Here is a 22,733-nt window from a genome sequence, read left to right on the forward strand (position 1 = left end):
ATGCAGGATCTATTTTATGACTTTTTAGTGATGAATGGTCGAATATAATTATATACACAAACTAAAATATTTTCAATTATAGTTTTTTTTTTCAATTGTAACACATCTAAAATTATTAAGTTATACAAAAAAAAAATATTTTTAAAACACATCCAAAATCCAAAATCCAAAATCATAATTCTAATTTAAATTTAAACATTAAAAAACAATTGTAAGACATCTAAAAATATTTTTGAAACACATCCAAAATCATAAATATAAAATCTAAATTTAAACATTAAAAAATAATTGTAACTCATACGTCACCCTTATCCTCGGTCGCCCGGAGTGCTCGGCACGTGGGCAAATAAACTCAGTTCCACGTCAGCCGCCCGAAAAGCTCGGCACAGAAGCAGGCAGCAACGGCCTCACCCAGCCGAAAACAAGAGACGTGCTCAGCAAACCTAATCACCAAAATAGAATATATCATAACCAACCTACAAACTAGGACTTATCCACCAACGGGTAAAAACAACTCCTATAAAACCGAGCTAGTATCCTCGGTTAGCTCTCAGGTTCTATCACTCTCAATCTTCTACTATTTACTTTAAACTCATTCACTGAGAATCATTACTGACTTGAGCGTCGGAGTATCTTGTGCAGGTATTCCGCCGCGGTGTTTGACCTCGGCCGACGTAAAGCTCTTCCTCTTTGGTGGCGACTTACTCGGAAGCGCTTAAGCTCGGCCTCCCTCGTGTTCGGATGAACCACTTGGCGCCCACCATGGGACCGGAGTACATCAAACCCCACTTTTTCCTTCATTTAATCTTCTACTCTATTTTGCAGGATTCCCGATCCTCGAACATGACTGACAAGGAAAGCCCACAACTCTCACAAGACGACCTCCTGGCTCGAATCGCCGAGCTTCAAGCAGAAGTACGAAGAATAGCCGAGCTGTCTACATAGAACAACGGAGAAAGCTCCAAAGGCATCAATGATGTTCTTCAACGGCCCTAACAATGAGCCCGTTCTTTGCCGAGCATATCCCACCTACCTCGATGGTGCTACGTTACTCTGGTTTTCTAAACTTTCTGCAGGTTTAATTTCCTCCTTTGAGGATCTCGCCAGATCATTCATTGATTATTTTGCTGCATCAAGAATCTACGTACATGGATCGGACTATCTCGGCACCATCAAACAGGGTCAGCACGAGAGCCTGAAGGACTACATGACCAGATTCGCTGACGCCACTATAGAGATCCAGGACCTGGACCCGACCGTTCACCTGCACGCTCTCAAGGCCGGCCTCAGGCCCGGCAAATTCCGGGAGACCATTGCCATAACAAAGCCAAAGACGCTAGAGGAATTCCGAGAAAGGGCGGCAGGCCAAATAAAGATCGAAGAACTCCGAGAAGCCCAAAATCGGACAAACAACCACATCAGAGAGACAAAGAAAGAACTTTCAGATCGCCAGGCAGCAGAGACACTAAGAAACTTTCCAAGCCCACGTCGAAATACAACATATACACCCGATTTAATACAAGAAGAGAAAACATCATCAGAGAAATCCTCAACGCCAAAATCATAAAGCCACCAACTCGAGCAGGGAACTACCAGGATCAAAGGTTCGTGGATAGGACAAAGCATTGTGCACCGAAAGTTCGGTCACACCACGGACAACTGCATCGTCGCGAAGGACCTCCTGGAAAGGCTGGCACGCCAAGGGCTCTTGGACAAATATATCGAGAGCCGGAAGGGCAGAAGAGGAAACTCGGACAGGGTTGAGAACAAGCAAGCAGTGGCCGATGACAACAAAAAAGAGAGGACGACTCCTGATCCACCAAGAGGAGTCATTAGCCACATATCAGGGGGATTCGCAGGTGGAGGTGAAACAAGCTCGGCCAGGAAGCGAAGCTACAGGACGATGCTAGCAATCGAAGGAACCATACAGCCAAAGAAGGACAAAGATCCAGATGTCACAATATCCTTCAACCAAGCAGACTTCAGATCGGCAAGCCCTAACCTCGACGAACCCGTGGTAATCTCCATCCAGGTCGGAGAACTGTTGGTAAGAAAAACGTTGCTGGACCCAAGTAGTAGCGCTGATGTTTTATTTTATTCTATCTTTATAAACATAAAATTATCAGAAAAACTGATACAGCCCTCCTCGGGAGAGCTAATTGGGTTCTCCAGAGAGAGAGTCCCCATCATGGGACACATATGGCTAAAGACCACAATGGGAGAAATCTCTATGTCAAAATCAATTGATATTCAATACCTAATAGTAAACTGTTACAGCCCTTACAATATTATAATTGGGAGACCCACCCTGAATATATTCAGAGAGTGGTGTCCACATTACACCTGTGTGTCAAGTTTCCAGTACAGAAAAACAAGATAGCTACGGTGTACGCCGATCATCAAGAAGCTCGGCAGTGCTACAACGCTAGTCTAAAACTAGTCCAAACAAAACAAGAAGCTCGACCTCAGGTTCAAGCAATCCACACTTCTGCCGAGACAGCGACACTAGCTGACCTAGACCCAAGGGAAGATCTCGGTGAAAGACCTCGGCCAATGGACAACCTTCAACAAATAACACTAACAGCAGATGACAAACAATACACATACATCGAAGAAGCATTAGAAGGGGAAGACCGAGCAAGACTCATACACATACTGCGTAAGAACGCCGACCTTTTCGCGTGGACACCAGATGACATGCCCGGAATAAACCCAGAAGTCATCTACCACAAGTTAGCAATTGATAAAACAGTCCGACCCGTTGCACAGAAGAAAAGGAACCTCGGAGAGGAGAAAAAATGAGCAGCACTCGAAGAAACCCAGAAGCTCCTCAACGCAGGTTTCATCAGAGAAATTCGCTTCACCACATGGTTGTCCAACGTGGTAATGGTAAGGAAGAACTCAGATAAATGGTGCATGTGCGTCGACTTTACAAACTTAAACAAAGCTTGCCCTAAAGATGCATATCCATTGCCTTGCATTGACAAATTAGTTGATAACGCCTCTGGTTTTAAAGCTTTGAGTTTTATGGATGCATACTCTGGTTATAACCAGATTCTAATGCACCCAGAAGACCAAAGCAAAACCGCTTTTATAACAGAACATGGAAACTTTTGTTATAAGGTAATGCCCTTTGGCTTAAAGAATGCAGGTGCGACATATCAAAGGCTAATGGACAAAGTATTCCAATAGCAGATACGCCGCAATATGGAGGTCTATGTAGACGATATGGTAGCAAAAACACCTATGCAAGGGTCACACTGTGACGACTTAGCAGAGATCTTCAAACAACTCCGAGTATATAACATGAGACTCAATCCGGACAAATGTGCTTTTGGAGTACAAGGAGGGAAGTTCCTTGGGTTCATGTTAACATCGCAAGGCATCAAAGCCAACTCAGAAAAATGCAAAGCCGTGCTGAACATGACAAGCCCAAAGACAGTAAAAGAAGTCCAGCAACTAGCAGGGCGAATAGCTGCCTTATCACGTTTCCTACCTGCAGTGGCAAACCGATCTTATCATTTTTTCCAGACATTCTCTAAAGGCAAGAAGTTCACATAGACAAACGAATGTGAGAACTCTTTTACCGAACTCAAACAGCACCTAACATCACCACCAATCATCCAAAGACCAGAGACAGGTAAACCATTGTGTTTATACCTATCAGTATCTAACCATGCTATAAGCTCGGTATTAGTAACAGAAACAGGAAGAAAGCAAAACCCAGTATACTTCATCAGTAGGGTGCTACAACCAACAGAAACAAGGTACCCGAAGATAGAACAATTGGCACTAGCACTAATCACCATGGCAACAAGACTGCGGCACTACTTCCAGAGCCACACAATCATAGTACGAACAGACCAACCGCTAAGACAGATATTAACTAGACCCGAGCTCACCGGCAGATTAATAAAATGGTCGATCGAGCTCTCCGAGTTCGATATTCAGTACGAATCAAGGAAAACACTGAAGTCACAAGTGCTAGCCGACTTTATATCAGAGATGACTAATGACACACAAAATACAGAGGTCAGTTGGAGCATGCATGTGGATGGAGCGTCAAACAAAGAAGGCAGTGGAGCAGGGATACTACTGATGGAAGGAAACAAAGTGGTGGCCGAGCAGTCACTGCGTTTCCGCTTCAATGCAAGCAACAATCAGGCAGAATATGAGGCATTACTCGCTGGACTGAAGCTCGCCCTACAACTACAAATACCCCGAAAAACAGTTTACTGCGACTCTTCATTAGTGGTACATCAAATAAAGGGCGAATTCCAGGTAAAAGATCCTTTGTTAGAGAAATATTGGCTCATAACAAAAGATCTTATTTCAAAATTTAACAAATTTGACATTATTCATGTAAACCGAGAACAAAACACCAGGGCCGATGTGTTATCTAAGTTAGCCACAACTCGGCAAGCCGAAAACACATCGGCACTATCCCAGCTAACACTTGACAAACCGAGTTTTGAGCAGGATACAATTCTGAGTATTACACAGGTCCCAGATTGGCGAACACCTTTTCTCGACTACATCAACACATGCACCATGCCAAATGATGAGCCGAACTTGCCACTCTTCCGAAGAAGAGCAAGCTTCTATACAGTGCTCGGAAACACTCTGTACAGACGAGGACACTCCCAACCACTCCTAAAATGCATCAGCAGGGAGGAGGCCGAGGATGTCATGGCCGAAACACATGAAGGAGTCTGCGGCAACCATATCGGCGGCCGAGCATTAGCAGCAAAGATTCTGCGAACAGGATATTATTGGCCGACGATAAAACGGGACTGCATCTCCAAAGTCAAGGCATGTGATAATTGTCAAAAGCACGCCACCCTCTCAGAGACCCCGGCCGAGGAGCTCCATACCATAGAGGTAAGCTGGCCTTTCGATAGGTGGGGATTGGATATCCTCGGACCTTTCCCGAAAGCGCCAGGCCAGGTAAAGTTCCTCTTAGTGTCGATAGACTACTTCTTTAAGTGGATAGAAGCACAACCACTAGCGCATATAACAGCAAAAAAAGTCCGATCTTTTTTATGGAAAAATATCATATGCAGATACGGTATCCCAAGAGAGATAGTCTCGGATAACGGGAGACAATTTACAGATCATAAGCTCGCTTCCTTTCTAACAAATTTTAACATCAAACATCACTTCAGCTCAGTAGAGCACCCGCAAACCAACGGACAAGTTGAATCAGCTAATAGAATTATCTTATAGGGATTAAAGAAAAAGCTCGGCGAAGCTAAAGGAGAGTGGGCCGATCTCATTCCAGAAATTCTATGGAGTTACAATACCAGCATTCAATCTGCCACAGGAGAGACTCCTTTCAAGCTGGTATATGGCGCAGAAGCACTTATCCCAGTAGAAGTCAGCAGGACCGAGCTCTATGATCAATCGAATAATCTACAAGCTCGGACAGCCGAGTTGGATCTTGTAGAAGAAGAAAGAGACATTTCCGCCATAAAGCAGCGAGCCAGAAAACAATACCTAGAGCGAAGACACAACAAAAAAGTAGTTCACAGGTCTTTCAACAATGGAGACCTCATACTCAGATGCACAGAAGAAGCTCGGAAACCTCCGGCATATGGCAAATTAGCAGCAAACTGGGAAGGACCTTTCCGAGTTCTTCAAAATCTCGGAAAGGGGGCTTACAAACTAGAAACCCTTAAAGGAGATCAACTTCCAGGAACATGGAATGTCTCCTCCCTAAGGGAATATCAGTCATGATGTAGTCTGTAAATTCGCGAATGATGGTACTCTTTTTCCCCTCCGAAGGTTTTCTCCCAAAACACATGGGTTTTACTCGGAGAAGGTTTTAACGAGGCCGGACGCCACAAATCATCATGCCGATGTACCTTGTATTACAAATAAAGACATTTTTTACATTGGTCGTTACCATACATTCCAATAAATGAACATTCAAAATTAATCTGAGCTTCATACTCGGAAATCAACATGCGCATTCCGAGCATAATACTCGGAGAAATACAAACAAACACAAACAATCACCAAGTTATTCAAGCGAAATCTTAAAGGCTCATTCAAACACAAGCCCTATATTAGAGCCTCTGCTCTCCTTATTAACAATTCAATCAGACAAAGGATGGCTTCCGCCATCTTCAATACATACATGCAATCGTTTTTCACATAACGATATACCATGATAACTTATCCAAAATATCAGATTTCATTAAGCAACATAAGTCATTTTTCAAACCGAGCTAAATACTCGGAACCCAAAATATCACTACCGAATACAATACTCGGAAACTGTTCAACAAAGACAAAACACAAGTTTCAAAACCTACTACACCATATACAAAATAAAACAAGCAATAAACTACAAACTTAATCTGCCTTATCACCAATGCTGGACCCCTCGCTACCACTGCCGACAGCAGCCTCATCATCCACGAGCTCACCATTCCCGACAACCTTCATAACATCAAGCTTCGAGGGATCAGCTTCCGGGAAAAGCACCTTAACCTGGGAAACAGCACGCTCAAAACCTTGAACAAAAGCCTCATAGATTCCACCCTCTAACTCTTTGATCCGAGCAGACAGCTGGTCATTCTCGGACTCTATATTCTTCAACTTCTCCGAAGAAGACTTGCGCAGTTTCTGCTCCTCAGCTAATTCAAGCTCTCTCTTCTCTATGGAAGAAGACAGCTCAACAATTTTTTCATCTTTCTTCTGGATAATTCCAGATAACTCTTCAACACGCGTAGCCTCTTTCTCCTCCCGCTCTAAGGCACGCTCCTGGGACCAACCAATAGCAACGATCCGAGCACCAATAACCTAAAAGAAAAGCAACTCAGTAAACAAACAACACTATGAAGAAACACTCAGCAAACACAAACAGTTAGTCATACCTGAAGAAATCGGCTGACGCCAGCCTGGCCCACCTCATCAATCATCTTCATATCATCCGAGAAACAGCAAAGCTCGTCAGCCATAACGCCAAAAGGATAGAGTTTTGCCCATAAGGATCTGCCATGCTCGTTCTCGTCATATCTATGAAGTCTCTTTTGCGATTCATAAGCGGATTCAACCACTTGCAGTATCAGCGATGACTCTCCCTTACCATCCAGTACCTCGGCAAGGCTACCTTTAGCCTATCCTCTCTTTCGCTTAGACCTCGGCCCAGGACCATACTGGGCTATCATAGCAGCAGGCCCCTTCCCCACATTGGAAGAAACTTCCTTCTCACTTTTCTTACGTTGGTTGAAGAAGGACTTCAACCCTGCAGTAGTAATCGCAGGAGCTTTCTCGGCTGCAAATTGCAAACAACCAAGTCAGAAACGACAAAAAAAAAGCAGAAACACGAAACAAACATAACAAAACACAATTACCTATATGATCATACACAGCCTGCCTATCGGTATCCCATTTCAACATCTCGGCAACTGACAACAAACCCTTCGGACCCAGAGACTTAAACAAGAAATCCATGACAATATCATCATCCAGTAACCTATCATCTAAATCCAAGGCCTAGTAAGGCTCGGCACACCAAAACAAAGGAAACCTTTCAACCAAATGCTCGTTCAAGTAAAAGGGAAAGTCCTCGGGTATACTCCTAACCTTAACAAACATCGATTTGAAATCCTTAAACGAAGACTTGTACAGACCAAATACTGCCCGACGAGGATAGCTACTAAGAGTCACCCACAAACCCCTATTCACCCCTTTCGCCTAAAATAAGGAGAAAAACAACCTAAGAAACGGCGGATACTCTAAAAGTTTCATCAAAACCTCAAAAGCTCGAACGAAACCCCATGAGTTATGATGAAGTTGGGTTGGGGCGTAGTTCAACCAGTACAAAACCCCACACTCGAAATCGGTAAAGGGAAGCCTCACACCCAGCTCTGTGAAAAGACAACTATACATATAAAAATAAGACCAATCATCTAATCGATCACAAACCCGATCCTCCTTCCCAAAAGGTAACAACTCAATCTTAACATTACTACCAGGCCTAACCCAAATACCCGACCCCAATAGCTTCACCGATTCATCATCATCAAACTGGGACTTGCGCTCTCTCACTCTAACGTCTACCCAGTCATATGAACTACCCACATTACAGTTCTCCATCAAGAGCAAGGAAAGAAAAAAGCAAGAAGATGAAGAAGAAAGAAGGAAAGAATCAGAACTGACCTTGCTTGCTCATTTTTTCAGACAACGAGAAGAAAATAACCTTTATCCCAAAATACAGCAGTTTGGAAAGAAAAATAAAGTGCAAGTAACATAAGTTCCACAAAAGAAACGGTTACCAACCCTGTGCATTTACTTCAGATTGGCAAAAAAGAGGGAGGCATTAAAACCACTACAAAATCCAATGGACAGGGGTGCCTAGAGAAACAGAGCGGTTTTCACATCAATCACTTCATACTGGCGCAAAGTACGAAGACACTCAAAACGTTCTGCATTCCAAACAGAACCAAGCTGAGCTTGGGGGCTGCAAGGAGCGTATACGATAACAACTCAGCAACCGAGGATTGCGTCGCTTTTGGTCCTAAAGCTCGCCTTAGTCCTGTCCAAACCAAGACAAGCTTGGGGGCTATGATACGTCACCCTTATCCTCGGTCGCCCGGAGTGCTCGGCACGTGGGCAAATAAACTCGGTTCCGCGTCAGCCGCCCGAAAAGCTCGGCACGGAAGCAGGCAGCAACGGCCTCACCCAGCCGAAAACAAGAGACGTGCTCAGCAAACCTAATCACCAAAACAGAATATATCATAACCAACCTACAAACTAGGACTTATCCATCAACGGGTAAAAACAACTCCTATAAAACCGAGCTAGTATCCTCGGTTAGCTCTCAGGTTCTATCACTCTCAATCTTCTACTCTTTACTTTAAACTCATTCACTGAGAATCATTACTGACTTGAGCGTCGGAGTATCTTGTGCAGATATTCCCGCCGCGGTGTTTGACCTCAAGATACTCCGACGGGAATATCTGCGGCGGGAATACCTGCACAAGATACTCCGATGCTCAAGTCAGTAATGATTCTCTGTGAATGAGTTTAAAGTAAAGAGTAGAAGATTGAGAGTGATAGAACCTGAGAGCTAACCGAGTATACTAGCTCGGTTTTATAGGAGTTGTTTTTACCCGTGGGTGGATAAGTCATAGTTTGTAGGTTGGTTATGATATATTCTATTTTGGTGATTAGGTTTGCTGAGCACGTGTCTTGTTTTCGGCTAGGTGAGGCCGTTGCTGCCTGCTTTCCGTGCCGAGTTTTTCGGGTGGCTGACGCGGAACCGAGTTTATTTGCCCACGTGCCGAGCACTCCGGGCGATCGAGGATAAGGGTGACGTATCATAGCCCCCAAGCTTGTCTTGGTTTGGACAGGACTAAGGCGAGCTTTAGGACCAAAAGCGCCGCAATCCTCGGTTGCTGAGTTGTTATCGTATACGCTCCTTGCAGCCCCCAAGCTCGGCTTGGTTCTTTTTGGAATGCAGAACGTTTTGAGTGTCTTCGTACTTTGCGCCAGTATGAAGTGATTGATGTGAAAACCGCTCTGTTTCTCTAGGCACCCCTGTCCATTGGATTTTGTAGTGGTTTTAATGCCTCCCTCTTTTTTGCCAATCTGAAGTAAATGCACAGGGTTGGTAATCGTTTCTTTTGTGGAACTTATGTTACTTGCACTTTCTTTTTCTTTCCAAACTGTTGTATTTTGGGATAAAGGTTATTTTCTTCTCCTTGTCTGAAAAAATGAGCAAGCAAGGTCAGTTCTGATTCTTTTCTTCTTTCTTCTTCATCTTCTTGCTTTTTTCTTTCCTTGCTCTTGATGGAGAACTGTAATGTGGGTAGTTCATATGACTGGGTAGACGTTAGAGTGAGAGAGCGCAAGTCCCAGTTTGATGATGAGGAATCGGTGAAGCTATTGGGGTCGGGTATTTGGGTTAGGCCTGGTAGTAATGTTAAGATTGAGTTGTTACCTTTTGGGAAGGAGGATCGGGTTTGTGATCGATTAGATGATTGGTCTTATTTTTATATGTATAGTTGTCTTTTCACAGAGCTGGGTGTGAGGCTTCCCTTTACCGATTTCGAGTGTGGGGTTTTGTACTGGTTGAACTACGCCCCAACCCAACTTCATCACAACTCATGGGGTTTCGTTCGAGCTTTTGAGGTTTTGATGGAACTTTTAGAGTATCTACCGTCTCTTAGGTTGTTTTTCTCCTTATTTCAGGCGAAAGGGGTGAATAGGGGTTTGTGGGTGAATCTTAGTAGCTATCCTCGTCGGACAGTATTTGGTCTGTACAAGTCTTCGTTTAAGGATTTCAAATCGATGTTTGTTAAGGTTAGGAGTATACCCGAGGACTTTCGCTTTTACTTGAACGAGCATTTGGTTGAAAGGTTTCCTTTGTTTTGGTGTGTCGAGCCTTACCAGGCCTTGGATGTAGATGATAGGTTACTGGATGATGATATTGTCATGGATTTCTTGTTTAAGTCTCTGGGTCCGAAGGGTTTGTTGTCAGTTGCCGAGATGTTGAAATGGGATACCGATAGGCAGGCTGTGTATGATCATATAGGTAATTGTGTTTTGTTATGTTTGTTTCGTGTTTCTGCTTTTCTTTGTCCTGACTTGGTTGTTTGCAATTTACAGCCGAGAAAGCTCCTGCGATTACTACTGCAGGGTTGAAGTCCTTCTTCAACCAACGTAAGAAAAGTGAGAAGGAAGTTTCTTTCAATGTGGGGAAGGGGCCTGCTGCTATGATAGCCCAGTATGGTCCTGGGCCGAGGTCTAAGCTAAAGAGAGGACAGGCTAAAGGTAGCCTTGCCGAGGTACTGGATGGTAAGGGAGAGTCATCGCTGATACTGCAAGTGGTTGAATCTGCTTATGAATCGCAAAAGAGACTTCATGGATATGACGAGAACGAGCATGGCAGATCCTTATGGGCAAAGCTCTATCCTTTTGGCGTTATGGCTGACGAGCTTTGCTGTTTCTCGGATGATATGAAGATGATTGATGAGGTGGGTCGGGCTGGCGTCAGCCGATTTCTTCAGGTATGACTAACTGTTTGTGTTTGCTGAGTGTTTCTTTATAGTGTTGTTTGTTTACTGAGTTGCTTTTCTCCTAGGTTATTGGTGCTCGGATCGTTGCTATTGGTCGGTCCAAGGAGCTTGCCTTAGAGCGGGAGGAGAAAGAGGCTACGCGTGTTGAAGAGTTATCTGGAATTATCCAGAAGAAAGATGAAAAAATTGTTGAGCTGTCTTCTTCCATAGAGAAGAGAGAGCTTGAATTAGCTGAGGAGCAGAAACTGCGCAAGTCTTCTTCGGAGAAGTTGAAGAACATGGAGTCCGAGAATGACCAGCTGTCTGCTCGGATCAAAGAGTTAGAGGGTGGAATCTATGAGGCTTTTGTTCAAGTTTTGAGCGTACTGTTTCCCAGGTTAAGGTGCTTTTCCTAGAAGCTGATCCCTCGAAGCTTGATGTTATGAAGGTGGTCGCGAATGGTGAGCTCGTGGATGTGAGGCTACTGTCGGCAGTGGTAGCGAGGGGTCCAGCATTGGTGATAAGGCAGATTAAGTTTGTAGTTTATTGCTTGTTTTATTTTGTATATGGTGTAGTAGGATTTGAAACTTGTGTTTTGTCTTTGTTGAACGGTTTCCGAGTATTGTATTCGGTAGTGATATTTTGGGTTCCGAGTATTTAGCTCGGTTTGAAAAATGACTTATGTTGCTTAATGAAATCTGATATTTTGGATAAGTTATCATGGTATATCGTTATGTGAAAAACGATTGCATGTGTGTATTGAAGATGGCGGAAGCCATCCTTTGTCTGATTGAATTGTTAATAAGGAGAGCAGAGGCTCTAATATAGGGCTTGTGTTTGAATGAGCCTTTAAGATTTCGCTTGAATAACTTGGTGATTGTTTGTGTTTGTTTGTATTTCTCCGAGTATTATGCTCGGAATGCGCATGTTGATTTCCGAGTATGAAGCTCGGATTAATTTTGAATGTTCATTTATTGGAATGTATGGTAACGGCCAATGTAAAAAATGTCTTGATTTGTAATACAAGGTACATCGGCGTGATGATTTGTGGCGTCCGGCCTCGTTAAAACCTTTTCTGAGTAAAACCCATGTGTTTTGGGAGAAAACCTTCGGAGGGAAAAAAGAGTACCATCATTCGCGAATTTATAGACTACATCATGACTGATATTTCCTTAGGGAGGAGACGTTCCATGTTCCCGGAAGTTGATCTCCTTTAAGGGTTTCTAGTTTGTAAGCCCCCTTTCCGAGATTTTGAAGAACTCAGAAAGGTCCTTCCTAGTTTGCTGCTAATTTGCCATGTGCCGGAGGTTTTCGAGCATCTTCTGTGCGTCTGAGTACGAGGTCTCCATTGTTGAAAGACCTGTGAACTACTTTTTTGTTGTGTCTTCGTTCTAGGTATTGTTTTCTGGCTCGCTGCTTTATGGCGGAAATGTCTCTTTCTTCTTCTACAAGATCCAACTCGGCTGTCCGAGCTTGTAGATTATTCGATTGATCATAGAGCTCGGTCCTTAATGTTGGGACGCTGACTTCTACTGGGATAAGTGCTTCTGCGCCATATACCAACTTGAAAGGAGTCTCTCCTGTGGCAGATTGAATGTTGGTATTGTAACTCCATAGAATTTCTGGAATGAGATCGGCCCACTCTCCTTTAGCTTTGCCGAGCTTTTTCTTTAATCCCTGTAAGATAATTCTGTTAGCTGATTCAACTTGTCCGTTGGTTTGCGGGTGCTCTACTGAGCTAAAGTGATGTTTGATGTTAAAATTTGTTAGAAAGGCTAGCTTATGATCTGTAAATTGTCTCTCGTTATCCGAGACTATCTCTCTTGGGATACCGTATCTGCATATGATATTTTTCCATAAAAAAGATCGGACTTTTTCTGCTGTTATATGCGCTAGTGGTTGTGCTTCTATCCACTTAGAGAAGTAGTCTATCGACACTAAGAGGAACTTTACCTGGCCTGGCGCTTTCGGGAAAGGTCCGAGGATATCCAATCCCCACCTATCGAAAGGCCAGCTTACCTCTATGGTATGGAGCTCCTCGGCCGGGGTCTCTGAGAGGGTGGCGTGCTTTTGACAATTATCACATGCCTTGACTTTGGAGATGCAGTCCCATTTTATCGTCGGCCAACAATATCCTGTTCGCAGAATCTTTGCTGCTAATGCTCGGCCGCCGATATGGTTGCCGCAGACTCCTTCATGTGTTTCGGCCATGACATCCTCGGCCTCCTCCCTGCTGATGCATTTTAGGAGTGGTTGGGAGTGTCCTCGTCTGTACAGAGTGTTTCCGAGCACTGTATAGAAGCTTGCTCTTCTTCGGAAGAGTGGCAAGTTTGACTCATCATTTGGCATGGTGCCTGTGTTGATGTAGTCGAGAAAAGGTGTTCGCCAATCTGGGACCTGTATAATACTCAGAATTGTATCCTGCTCAAAACTCGGTTTGTCAAGTGTTAGCTGGGATAGTGCCGATGTGTTTTTGGCTTGCCGAGTTGTGGCTAACTTAGATAACACATCGGCCCTGGTGTTTTGTTCTTAGTTTACATGAATAATGTCAAATTTGTTAAATTTTGAAATAAGATCTTTTGTTATGAGCCAATATTTCTCTAACAAAGGATCTTTTACCTGAAATTCGCCCTTTATTTGATGTACCACTAATGAAGAGTCGCAGTAAACTGTTATTCGGGGTATTTGTAGTTGTAGGGTGAGCTTCAGTCCAGCGAGTAAGGCCTCATATTCTGCCTGATTGTTGCTTGCGTTGAAGCGAAAACGCAGTGACTGCTCGGCCACCACTTTGTTTCCTTCCATCAGTAGTATCCCTGCTCCACTGCCTTCTTTGTTTGACGCTCCATCCACATGCATGCTCCAACTGACCTCTGTATTTTGTGTGTCATTAGTCATCTCCGATATAAAGTCGGCTAGCACCTGTGACTTCAGTATTTTCCTTGATTCGTACTGAATATCGAACTCGGAGAGCTCGATCGACCATTTTATTAATCTGCCGGCGAGCTCGGGTTTGATTAATATCTGCCTTAGCAGTTGGTCTGGAAGTAGTGCCGCAGTCTTCTTGCCGTGGTGATTAGTGCTAGTGCCAATTGTTCTATCTTTGATACCTTGTTTCTATTGGTTGTAGCACCCTACTGATGAAGTATACTGGGTTTTGCTTTCTTCCTGTTTCTGTTACTAATACCAAGCTTATAGCATGGTTAGATATTGATAGGTACAAACACAATGGTTTACCTATCTCTGGTCTTTGGAGGATTGGTGGTGATGTTAAGTGCTGTTTGAGTTCGGTAAAAGAGTTCTCACATTCGTCTGTCCATGTGAACTTCTTGCCTTTAGAGAATGTCTGGAAAAAATGATAAGATCGGTTTGCCACTGCAGGTAGGAAACGTGATAAGGCAGCTATTCGCCCTGCTAGTTGTTGGACCTCTTTTACTGTCTTTGGGTTTGTCATGTTCAGCACGGCTTTGCATTTTTCTGGGCTGGCTTCGATGCCTCGCGATGTTAACATGAACCCAAGGAACTTCCCTCCTTGTACTTCGAAAGCACATTTGTCCGGATTGAGTCTCATGTTATATACTCGGAGTTGTTTGAAGATCTCTGCTAAGTCGTCACAGTCTGACCCCTGCATAGGTGTTTTTGCTACCATATCATCTACATAGACCTCCATATTGCGGTCTATCTGCTGTTGGAATACTTTGTCCATTAGCCTTTGATATGTCGCACCTGCATTCTTTAAGCCAAAGGGCATTACCTTATAACAAAAGTTTCCATGTTCTGTTATAAAAGCGGTTTTGCTTTGGTCTTCTGGGTGCATTAGAATCTGGTTATAACCAGAGTATGCATCCATAAAACTCAAAGCTTTAAAACCAGAGGAGTTATCAACTAATTTGTCAATGCAATGCAATGGATATGCATCTTTAGGGCAAGCTTTGTTTAAGTTTGTAAAGTCGACGCACATGCGCCATTTACCTGAGTTCTTCCTTACCATTACCACGTTGGACAACCATGTGGTGAAGTGAATTTCTCCGATGAAACCTGCGTTGAGGAGCTTTTGGGTTTCTTCGAGTGCTGCTCATTTTTTCTCCTTTCCGAGTTTCCTTTTCTTCTGTGCAACGGGTTGGACTGTTTTATCAATTGCTAACTTGTGGCAGATAACTTCTGGGTTTATTCCGGGCATGTCATCTGATGTCCACGTGAAAAGGTCGGCGTTCTTACGCAGTATGTGTATGAGTCTTGCTCGGTCTTCCCCTTCTAATGCTTCTCCGATATATGTGTATTGTTTGTCAATTGCTGTTAGTGTTATTTGTTGAAGGTTGTCCATTGGCCGAGGTCTTTCGCCGAGATCTTCCCTTGGGTCTAGGTCAGCTAGTGTCGCTGTGTCGGCAGAAGTGTGGATTGCTTGAACCTGAGGTCTAGCTTCTTGTTTTGTTTGGACTAGTTTTAGACTAGCGTTGTAGCACTGCCGAGCTTCTTGATGATCGGCGTACACCATAGCTATCTTGTTTTCCTGTACTGAAAACTTGACACACAGGTGTAATGTGGACACCACTGCTCTGAATATATTCAGGGCGGGTCTCCCAATTATAATATTGTAAGGGTTGTAACAGTTTACTATTAGGTATTGAATATCAATTGATTTTGACATAGGGATTTCTCCCATTGTGGTCTTTAGCCATATGTGTCCCATGATGGGGACTCTCTCTCCGGAGAACCCAATTAGCTCTCCCGAGGAGGGCTGTATCAGGTTTTCTGATAATTTCATTTTTATAAAGGTAGAATAAAATAAAACATCAGCGCTACTACTTGGGTCCAGCAACGTTTTTCTTACCAACAGTTCTCCGACCTGGATGGAGATTACCACGGGGTCGTCGAGGTTAGGGCTTGCCGATCTGAAGTCTGCTTGGTTGAAGGATATTGTGACGTCTGGATCTTTGTCCTTCTTTGGCTGTATGGTTCCTTCGATTGCTAGCATCGTCCTGTAGCTTCGCTTCCTGGCCGAGCTTGTTTCTCAGCCGCCTGCGAATCCCCCTGATATGTGGCTAATGACTCCTCTTGGTAGATCAGGAGTCGTCCTCTCTTTTTTGTTGTCATCGGCCATTGCTTGCTTGTTCTCAACCCTGTCCGAGTTTCCTCTTCTGCCTTTCCGGCTCTCGATATATTTGTCCAAGAGCCCTTGGCATGCCAGCCTTTCCAGGAGGTCCTTCGCGACGATGCAGTCGTCCGTGGTGTGACCAAACTTTCGGTGGAAGGCACAATGCTTTGTCCTATCCACAAACCTTTGATCCTGGTAGTTCCCTGCTCGAGCTGGTGGCTTTATGATTTTGGCGTTGAGGATTTCTCTGATGATGTTTTCTCTTCTTGTATTGAATCTGGTGTATGTGTTGTATTTCGACGTGGGCTTGGAAAGTTTCTTAGTGTCTCTGCTGCCTGGCGATCTGAAAGTTCTTTCTTCGTCTCTCCGATGTGGTTGTTTGTCCGATTTTTGGGCTTCTCGGAGTTCTTCGATCTCCATTTGGCCTGCCACCCTTTCTCGGAATTCCTCTAGCGTCTTTGGCTTTGTTATGGCAATGGTCTCCTGGAATTTGCCGGGCCTGAGGCCGGCCTTGAGAGCGTGCAGGTGAACGGCCGGGTCCAGGTCCTGGATCTCTATAGTGGCGTCAGCGAATCTGGTCATGTAGTCCTTCAGGCTCTCGTGCTGACCCTGTTTGATGGTGCTGAGATAGTCCGATCCATGTACGTAGATTCTTGATGCCGCAAAATAATCAATGAATGATCTAGCGAGATCCTCAAAGGAGGAAATTGAACCTGCAGAAAGTTTAGAAAACCAGAGTAACGCAGCACCATCGAGGTAGGTGGGGAAATTTTCGGCAGAGAACGGGCTCATTGTTAGGGCCGTTAAAGAACATCATTGATTGGAACTTCTTCACGTGGGCTCGGGGGTCCCCGAACCCCTTGTACGGCTCCAGTGCGGTGGGCAGCGTAAAGTTTTTTGGCATCTGGTAATTTGTGATCTCCTCAGAGAAGGGGTTGTCGAGGTTGAGCTTCTCCTTTGGCGGGACGATGTTTAAAGGGTCTTAGAGGAAAGGACCCGCGCGAGCAGTGGTGGACGAAGCGGAAGCGAGAATGTCGGCTTGAGTAACGCAAACGTTGGTGAGAATCCAATGCCTCGAAAACCTAAGGGTCGATGAATAGGAGATGTTGTGCGAGTATCTACAGGACCCAAATTATCAATAGGTTCGCCAAGTACGTTAAAAATTCCTCCTAGAGTTGCTCCGCCCACGGGAACACTTAGGGGAGCTCCCTTTCTCCTCGGTCCACAGAACAGAGACAAAATGTAGGACTGGTGCCAACAGTTCATCACGAAAGAAAGAACTCACTGAGCCGAATTCACTAACTAATACTAATCTAATACTAATAGAATACTAATAGAATAGAAATAGAACCGTCTTTTCTGTATATTCATTTCCCCAAGGATGCCCTAAGGTTCCACCACCGAATTGGAGTACGGAATCATCTCCAAAGATCTCGGTCAGAGCAGGCATATGGAATAGTTTTTTGCAGCGCCTTGAGCCGAGCCTTTGGAGCTTTCTCCGTTGTTCTGTGTAGACAGCTCGGCTACTCTTCGTACTTCCGCCTGAAGCTTGGCGATTCGAGCCAGGAGGTCGTCCTGTGAGAGTTGTGGGCTTTCTTTGTCAGCCATGTTTGAGGATCGGGAATCCTGCAAAATAGAGTAGAAGACTAAACGAAGGAAAAAGTGGGGTTAGATGTACTCCGGCCCCACGGTGGGCGCCAAGTGGTTCGTCTGAACACTAGGGAGGCCGAGCTTAAGCGCTTCCGAGTAAGTCGCCACCAAAGAGGAAGAGCTTTATGTCGGCCGAGGTCAAACACCGCGACGGAAATACCTGCACAAGATACTCCGACGCTCAAGTCAGTAATGATTCTCAGTGAATGAGTTTAAAGTAAAGAGTAGAAGATTGAGAGTGATAGAACCTGAGAGCTAACCGAGGATACTAGCTCAGTTTTATAGGAGTTGTTTTTACCTGTTAGTGGATAAGTCCTAGTTTGTAGGTTGGTTATGATATATTCTGTTTTGGTGATTAGGTTTGCTGAGCACGTCTCTTGTTTTCGACTGGGTGAGGCCGTTGCTGTCTGCTTCCGTGCCGAGCTTTTCGGGCGGCTGACGCGAAACCGAGTTTATTTGCCCACGTGCCGAGCACTCCGGACGACCGAGGATAAGGGTGACGTATAGTTATGTTCTGGTATATTCACGTGAAACGAGTGATGGCTCTTTCAAACTTCCGGGTCGGAGATTAGCTCTTCGGCAATCGGCAGTACTTTAGGATGGCGGCGTGAATACCTGTCAAAGGCTCGCTGACACTTAAGTTAGAGTGGGCATATTTTCTAGTAACAAGACTTTATCAGAGACCAATGATCATACCTTCTCTTTGTGATCATAGTTTTATAGGAATTGTAGAATAAAGTGTACGTTACAAAATCTTTGAACCGTTTATGATATAAATTGAAATAATTGCTAAATTGGTGTAACACATATAGCGTGAGTTATGAGAATTATATCCGAATTATAACTTATTGCTCCGTAGTTAGTCCAACTGTCCAAGTTATAACGGGCAGATTAGGTTATGTATTCTTTTCTCCCGTTATTTTACATAATTGAGGTTTGATTATTTTAATGGATAATATTTCTATATATATCTAAATTATCCATTAATAATTATATCCTTCTGGTCTAAAATATTATTTGATCCCCGGCAAAGATATAAGGATATTTTAGGCCAATTTTACTTTATACCAAGGAAACTTATTGACCAATACGAGATTGGGAACTGAAAGGACAATGAAATATTTCTTATGAAATTTTGAATGATAGTATTCAGAAACCGCAACACAGTGAGGAAAACGATATAGAGGGTACTAAATTTATCAGTTGAATGACAAAAGTTTGTTTTGCTAGAAATGTGAAAGACTTTACTCATTGCATTTTACATTGTAATTTCTTATTGATGTGAAAGTGCAAAGAATGTGAAACAAGGGTTACAACTAAGAAGTTCTAACTTAGAGTTGGTATTCTAACTTATCCATTATCATTTATCTATCTAATGGATATAACTTGTAATTGATGTACTCAAATTTGCAGTTGTTGACACTTGACACTGTTAGAAAGATAAGAGAGCAGTAGAGAAAGGATTTGTGTGTATTCTAGTTGTATGTAAAATGATACAATATAAAACGATATTTATAGGTGATAAGAGAATCGAAACAATAAAAACGTAATATCTTATAATAAATATTCAGATATACTAAATAACGATCGTGATATATTCTATAGAAAGCAAACTTTTTTGATGGTATGACAAAGAAGTGAGCTTGGAAACATAACCACGTAGCCACGTAGGTGTAGTCAAAGCAAGCTAAGTTTCTTTTTTATTTTGTGAATACAACAAAATACAGCAAAGACAAGGAACAATGAATTATGAACAAATTGACAAAATCAATTAGTCTCTCACTGGGTAAAAAGTAGACACATAAGAAAGAATTGTCGTCAATTATTTACGGAGAAGCTTTAGAGCCCATCTTTTGGGGATTCACTCTCAGTTGTTTCCTTTGTTGATGTGGTTGCCAAGGCATGGGAGCTTTTCATTTCTTCTAACTGCCAAAGTAAGTATAAGACATGGTATGGTGATTTAGTAAGTCAACCAGAAGAAAACAAGTATTCTCGCTTAATAAAAATCAAAGGAACATTGGAATAGCAGATTACAAGCCAAAATCATAAATCACAAATGAATTAGAAACTTAGCAAAGTCTAAAATCCCACCTGATGTATAGGAAGCCACAAAATAGTTACAAAACCTTCCATTTTTCTTTGGGCTATAACTATAACATGGACTATATTTTGGCCTACAGAAGATCTATATGGATATGCAACTTGGACACAACTTACAGACAAGAGAAAATTATTACTGACATCTTTCTTTCTTCTTATTCTTCCTCCCCCCCTCCCCCCTTTTTCTCTCCTCCTCCTCCTCAGACCCCATCCCCCTTCATTTTTCTGCAAGTGCAGCTAACTAATGAAGCTTCAACTTCATGGTTAATACTACTGTTTTATTCTCCATTCCCTCTGTTTGTAGTTAATATATGCCAACTGCCAAACCACAGCATGTTCACACTCCTGATACTAATCAAAGATAACAAGATAAGATACTACTTTTATCATCGGCTTTATTCGCAAACACAAGAATGCTTACTACCCCTGCCATCTTGAATCCCAAGTCCTAACTATTACCACCTAACCATGTAGAAATTACCCTAATTATGCCCTTGTTATAGTTCCAGATAAAATTAATCAAACATAGCGGAAATCATTCCATCGAGACAAATTTTATCATAATAAAATCTCTAAGTAATTGGAACTAAAGGATATGCAGACATACTGATATGCCATAGCAGTGTTCATCATAGATTAAATTTCAACTACAAACGTATATAGCATTTGAGATCATTATGTAAAGCTTGTTAAATAATGTGATTGACATACATAGATATAAACTACAATTACAAAATCATGCTGTACACTTTAACGATTCAAATATAATCCAATTGGCAAGGAATGAGTGGGCCTTGGTAATGTTATGCAAAGCCACAAACACTTGAGAAGAAAAGTGGATTCATGCGACAATATGATATCATATAGGGTCTTGTGGAGTTCAAATTTCAAATCATGGTATAAAATTGCCAAAAATAAAAAGGGGAACCTCTTTGGAAATTTTGTGATGTGCAGCCAAAAGGTCATTATATTTGTTGTGGAGATCAGAGAAATCTGCTTGCAGCTTTTCATAATCTGAGATGGAAGGACAGCTTAGCTTCTGTTGAATGAACCTGATGAGTGATGAGCGTAACAATTAACAAATCGGATCACAATTCAGAACACAATAATAGGTGAAATTGAAAAGGGTAACTCACTCAAGAGCAGAAGCAGGCTTGTCGTTTTGCTCATAAAGAGCAACAAGAACTGCATAAAAGTAAATACAGTTATTAGAAAAACAAAGATCGAAAGGGAGAGGGGGGAAGTACACCTTTGGTGAGAGCGTCGACGGCTCCACTGGATTCAAGGTATTTTCTGAAAGCTTCCTTCTTGGCTTCTTTTTCCTGTGGAAATTGATATTACAGTTAATAATAATGTGAGACGAAGCAGAAGATTTGAAGTTAGAAGAGATGAAAATGGAACCTCTTTGTATCGCATCATGATCTGCGTCGCAACTCACAACTCTACTCTTTGCTATGCTTATAGTCCTCTCAACTCTGCTTTACCCTTTACACCACCAAACTATCTCTATCCTACTTACAGTTACAGCTACCGGTAGATCCGTAGATATCTTTATCTATTCATACTAACATAATTTTTTTAAGTTGAATTTAATTTTAATTATATTTAATTAGATAGAATCATATTAACAAAAATAATTATATTTTATATTTATGATAAATGATTATTCAAAAATAATGAAAATAATTATACAATTATATAAAATATTTTACATTGTTAGTAAATTAAAATTAAACTATTCACTTTAATGCCAAGGTTTTTTTTTCTTTTTTTTTTAATAATAATAAATTTAATTTTAATATATTAATAATTTAAAAATTTTATATAATTATTTAATTAAATTTATATATTTAGATAAATTTTTAAATAATATATTTAAAAATTAGTTATTTTTACTCGTGTAAATATACAACAATATAAGATTGGTTGTTATGTGAATTTTTTTTTATATTATTACTGTGTAAAAATTAAACTAAATTAAATTCAATAATAATAATAATAATCTATCTATCTATAATAATATATAATGACAAAATATAAATTTTGGTGACTAATTTTATTTTTTAATATTGATCTTAATAATAAACCGTTATTAATATCATTTTCAAAATACTGATAATTGTCTTTTTAACAACAATTCATTTTTTTTAGGGGTGAACGCGGATCAGATCGGATCGGATTGGATATAGCCAAAATTTCGATTCGATCCGCACTAAAATCATCGGATCCAATATTCGCAGTTTTTAAGGTTGGATCCGTGTGCGGATTGGATATTGGATATTTCCGCAAAACACAAAAATATTTTTAAAAGCTTTTTTTTAAAATAATATCAATAAAATTCATGTTTTTCTATTCTTTTAAATATGTTTACTCTTAAAATAATATTAAACATATTTTTCTTAAATAATAAATTAAAATAATTTAAAATATATGATAAAATAATTATTAGTTGAAATAAAACATAAAAAGAATATTTACTTATTTATTTCTTTATTTTTGCGGATATGTGGATACCAACACAAAATCCGCAATTCGATTCGATTAGTGTGCGGATCCGATCCGATCCAAAAGCTTTGCGGATCGGATCTATATCCACAATTTTCAGATCGGATTCGAATAAATACCGCTGATGCACGGAAAACTTGTCTCTCAACAAATCTCCCTTCGGCAAGTGTACCGAATTTGTCGTCAAGTAAAAACTCACAATAGAGTGAGGTCGAATCCCACAGGGATTGATTGATCAAGCAACTTTAATTAGAAGAATGTTCTAGTTGAGCGAATCCAGAATTTGGGTTGAGAGTTGCAGAAAATAAAATGGCGGGAATGTAAATAACAGAAAAGTAAATGCTAGAATTAAAGGACTGGAAGTAAATGACTGAAAA

The 22,733-nt window shown here is 41.8% G+C and overlaps 5 protein-coding genes across 5 annotated transcripts; 2 read left to right on the plus strand and 3 right to left on the minus strand.

Annotated features, from left to right (window-relative positions):
* The first annotated feature begins 973 nt into the window (after positions 1 to 973).
* LOC140180038 (uncharacterized) lies at positions 974 to 1,567 on the plus strand. The gene has a single exon (XM_072220421.1). It carries the CDS (start codon positions 974 to 976, stop codon positions 1,565 to 1,567), a length of 594 nt encoding a protein of 197 aa, XP_072076522.1.
* Positions 1,568 to 3,807: 2,240 nt separating this feature from the next.
* Positions 3,808 to 5,736, plus strand: LOC112756820 (uncharacterized). The gene is made up of 3 exons (XM_025805436.1): positions 3,808 to 4,281; positions 4,480 to 4,881; positions 5,227 to 5,736. The coding sequence occupies exons 1-3, from the start codon at positions 3,808 to 3,810 to the stop codon at positions 5,734 to 5,736; spliced, it is 1,386 nt and encodes a 461-aa protein (XP_025661221.1).
* Positions 5,737 to 15,081: 9,345 nt separating this feature from the next.
* LOC140180039 (uncharacterized) lies at positions 15,082 to 15,981 on the minus strand. The gene has a single exon (XM_072220422.1). It carries the CDS (start codon positions 15,979 to 15,981, stop codon positions 15,082 to 15,084), a length of 900 nt encoding a protein of 299 aa, XP_072076523.1.
* A 36-nt stretch (positions 15,982 to 16,017) lies between these two features.
* Positions 16,018 to 16,893, minus strand: LOC112756821 (uncharacterized). The gene has a single exon (XM_025805438.1). It carries the CDS (start codon positions 16,891 to 16,893, stop codon positions 16,018 to 16,020), a length of 876 nt encoding a protein of 291 aa, XP_025661223.1.
* Positions 16,894 to 19,325: 2,432 nt separating this feature from the next.
* On the minus strand, positions 19,326 to 21,398 carry LOC112758567 (uncharacterized). Its single transcript, XM_025807271.2, has 5 exons — positions 21,253 to 21,398; positions 21,101 to 21,173; positions 20,988 to 21,036; positions 20,780 to 20,903; positions 19,326 to 19,677 (listed from the first exon to the last, which is right to left on the minus strand). Exons 1-5 carry the CDS (start codon positions 21,268 to 21,270, stop codon positions 19,591 to 19,593), a joined length of 351 nt encoding a protein of 116 aa, XP_025663056.1. The 5' UTR covers positions 21,271 to 21,398; the 3' UTR covers positions 19,326 to 19,590.
* Between the last annotated feature and the right edge of the window lie 1,335 nt (positions 21,399 to 22,733).

The sequence above is a fragment of the Arachis hypogaea genome, chromosome 16 (assembly GCF_003086295.3).
Source record: "Arachis hypogaea cultivar Tifrunner chromosome 16, arahy.Tifrunner.gnm2.J5K5, whole genome shotgun sequence".
Lineage (NCBI taxonomy): Eukaryota > Viridiplantae > Streptophyta > Magnoliopsida > Fabales > Fabaceae > Arachis > Arachis hypogaea.

Excerpts from the sequence above, each read along its gene's own strand:
- LOC140180039 (XM_072220422.1), bottom strand. The coding sequence starts at position 15,981 with ATGCTAGCAATCGAAGGAACCATACAGCCAAAGAAGGACAAAGATCCA.
- LOC112758567 (XM_025807271.2), bottom strand. Across the intron at positions 20,904-20,987 it reads AAGCCTGCTTCTGCTCTTGA|GTTCATTCAACAGAAGCTAA; the intron begins GTGAGTTACCCT and ends ATCACTCATCAG. Across the intron at positions 19,678-20,779 it reads ATCACAAAATTTCCAAAGAG|TTAGAAGAAATGAAAAGCTC; the intron begins GTTCCCCTTTTT and ends TTACTTTGGCAG.
- LOC112756821 (XM_025805438.1), bottom strand. The coding sequence starts at position 16,893 with ATGAGCCCGTTCTCTGCCGAAAATTTCCCCACCTACCTCGATGGTGCT.
- LOC140180038 (XM_072220421.1), top strand. The coding sequence starts at position 974 with ATGATGTTCTTCAACGGCCCTAACAATGAGCCCGTTCTTTGCCGAGCA.
- LOC112756820 (XM_025805436.1), top strand. The coding sequence starts at position 3,808 with ATGGCAACAAGACTGCGGCACTACTTCCAGAGCCACACAATCATAGTA. Across the intron at positions 4,282-4,479 it reads AAATAAAGGGCGAATTCCAG|GATACAATTCTGAGTATTAC; the intron begins GTAAAAGATCCT and ends AGTTTTGAGCAG. Across the intron at positions 4,882-5,226 it reads AGGAGCTCCATACCATAGAG|GGATTAAAGAAAAAGCTCGG; the intron begins GTAAGCTGGCCT and ends ATTATCTTATAG.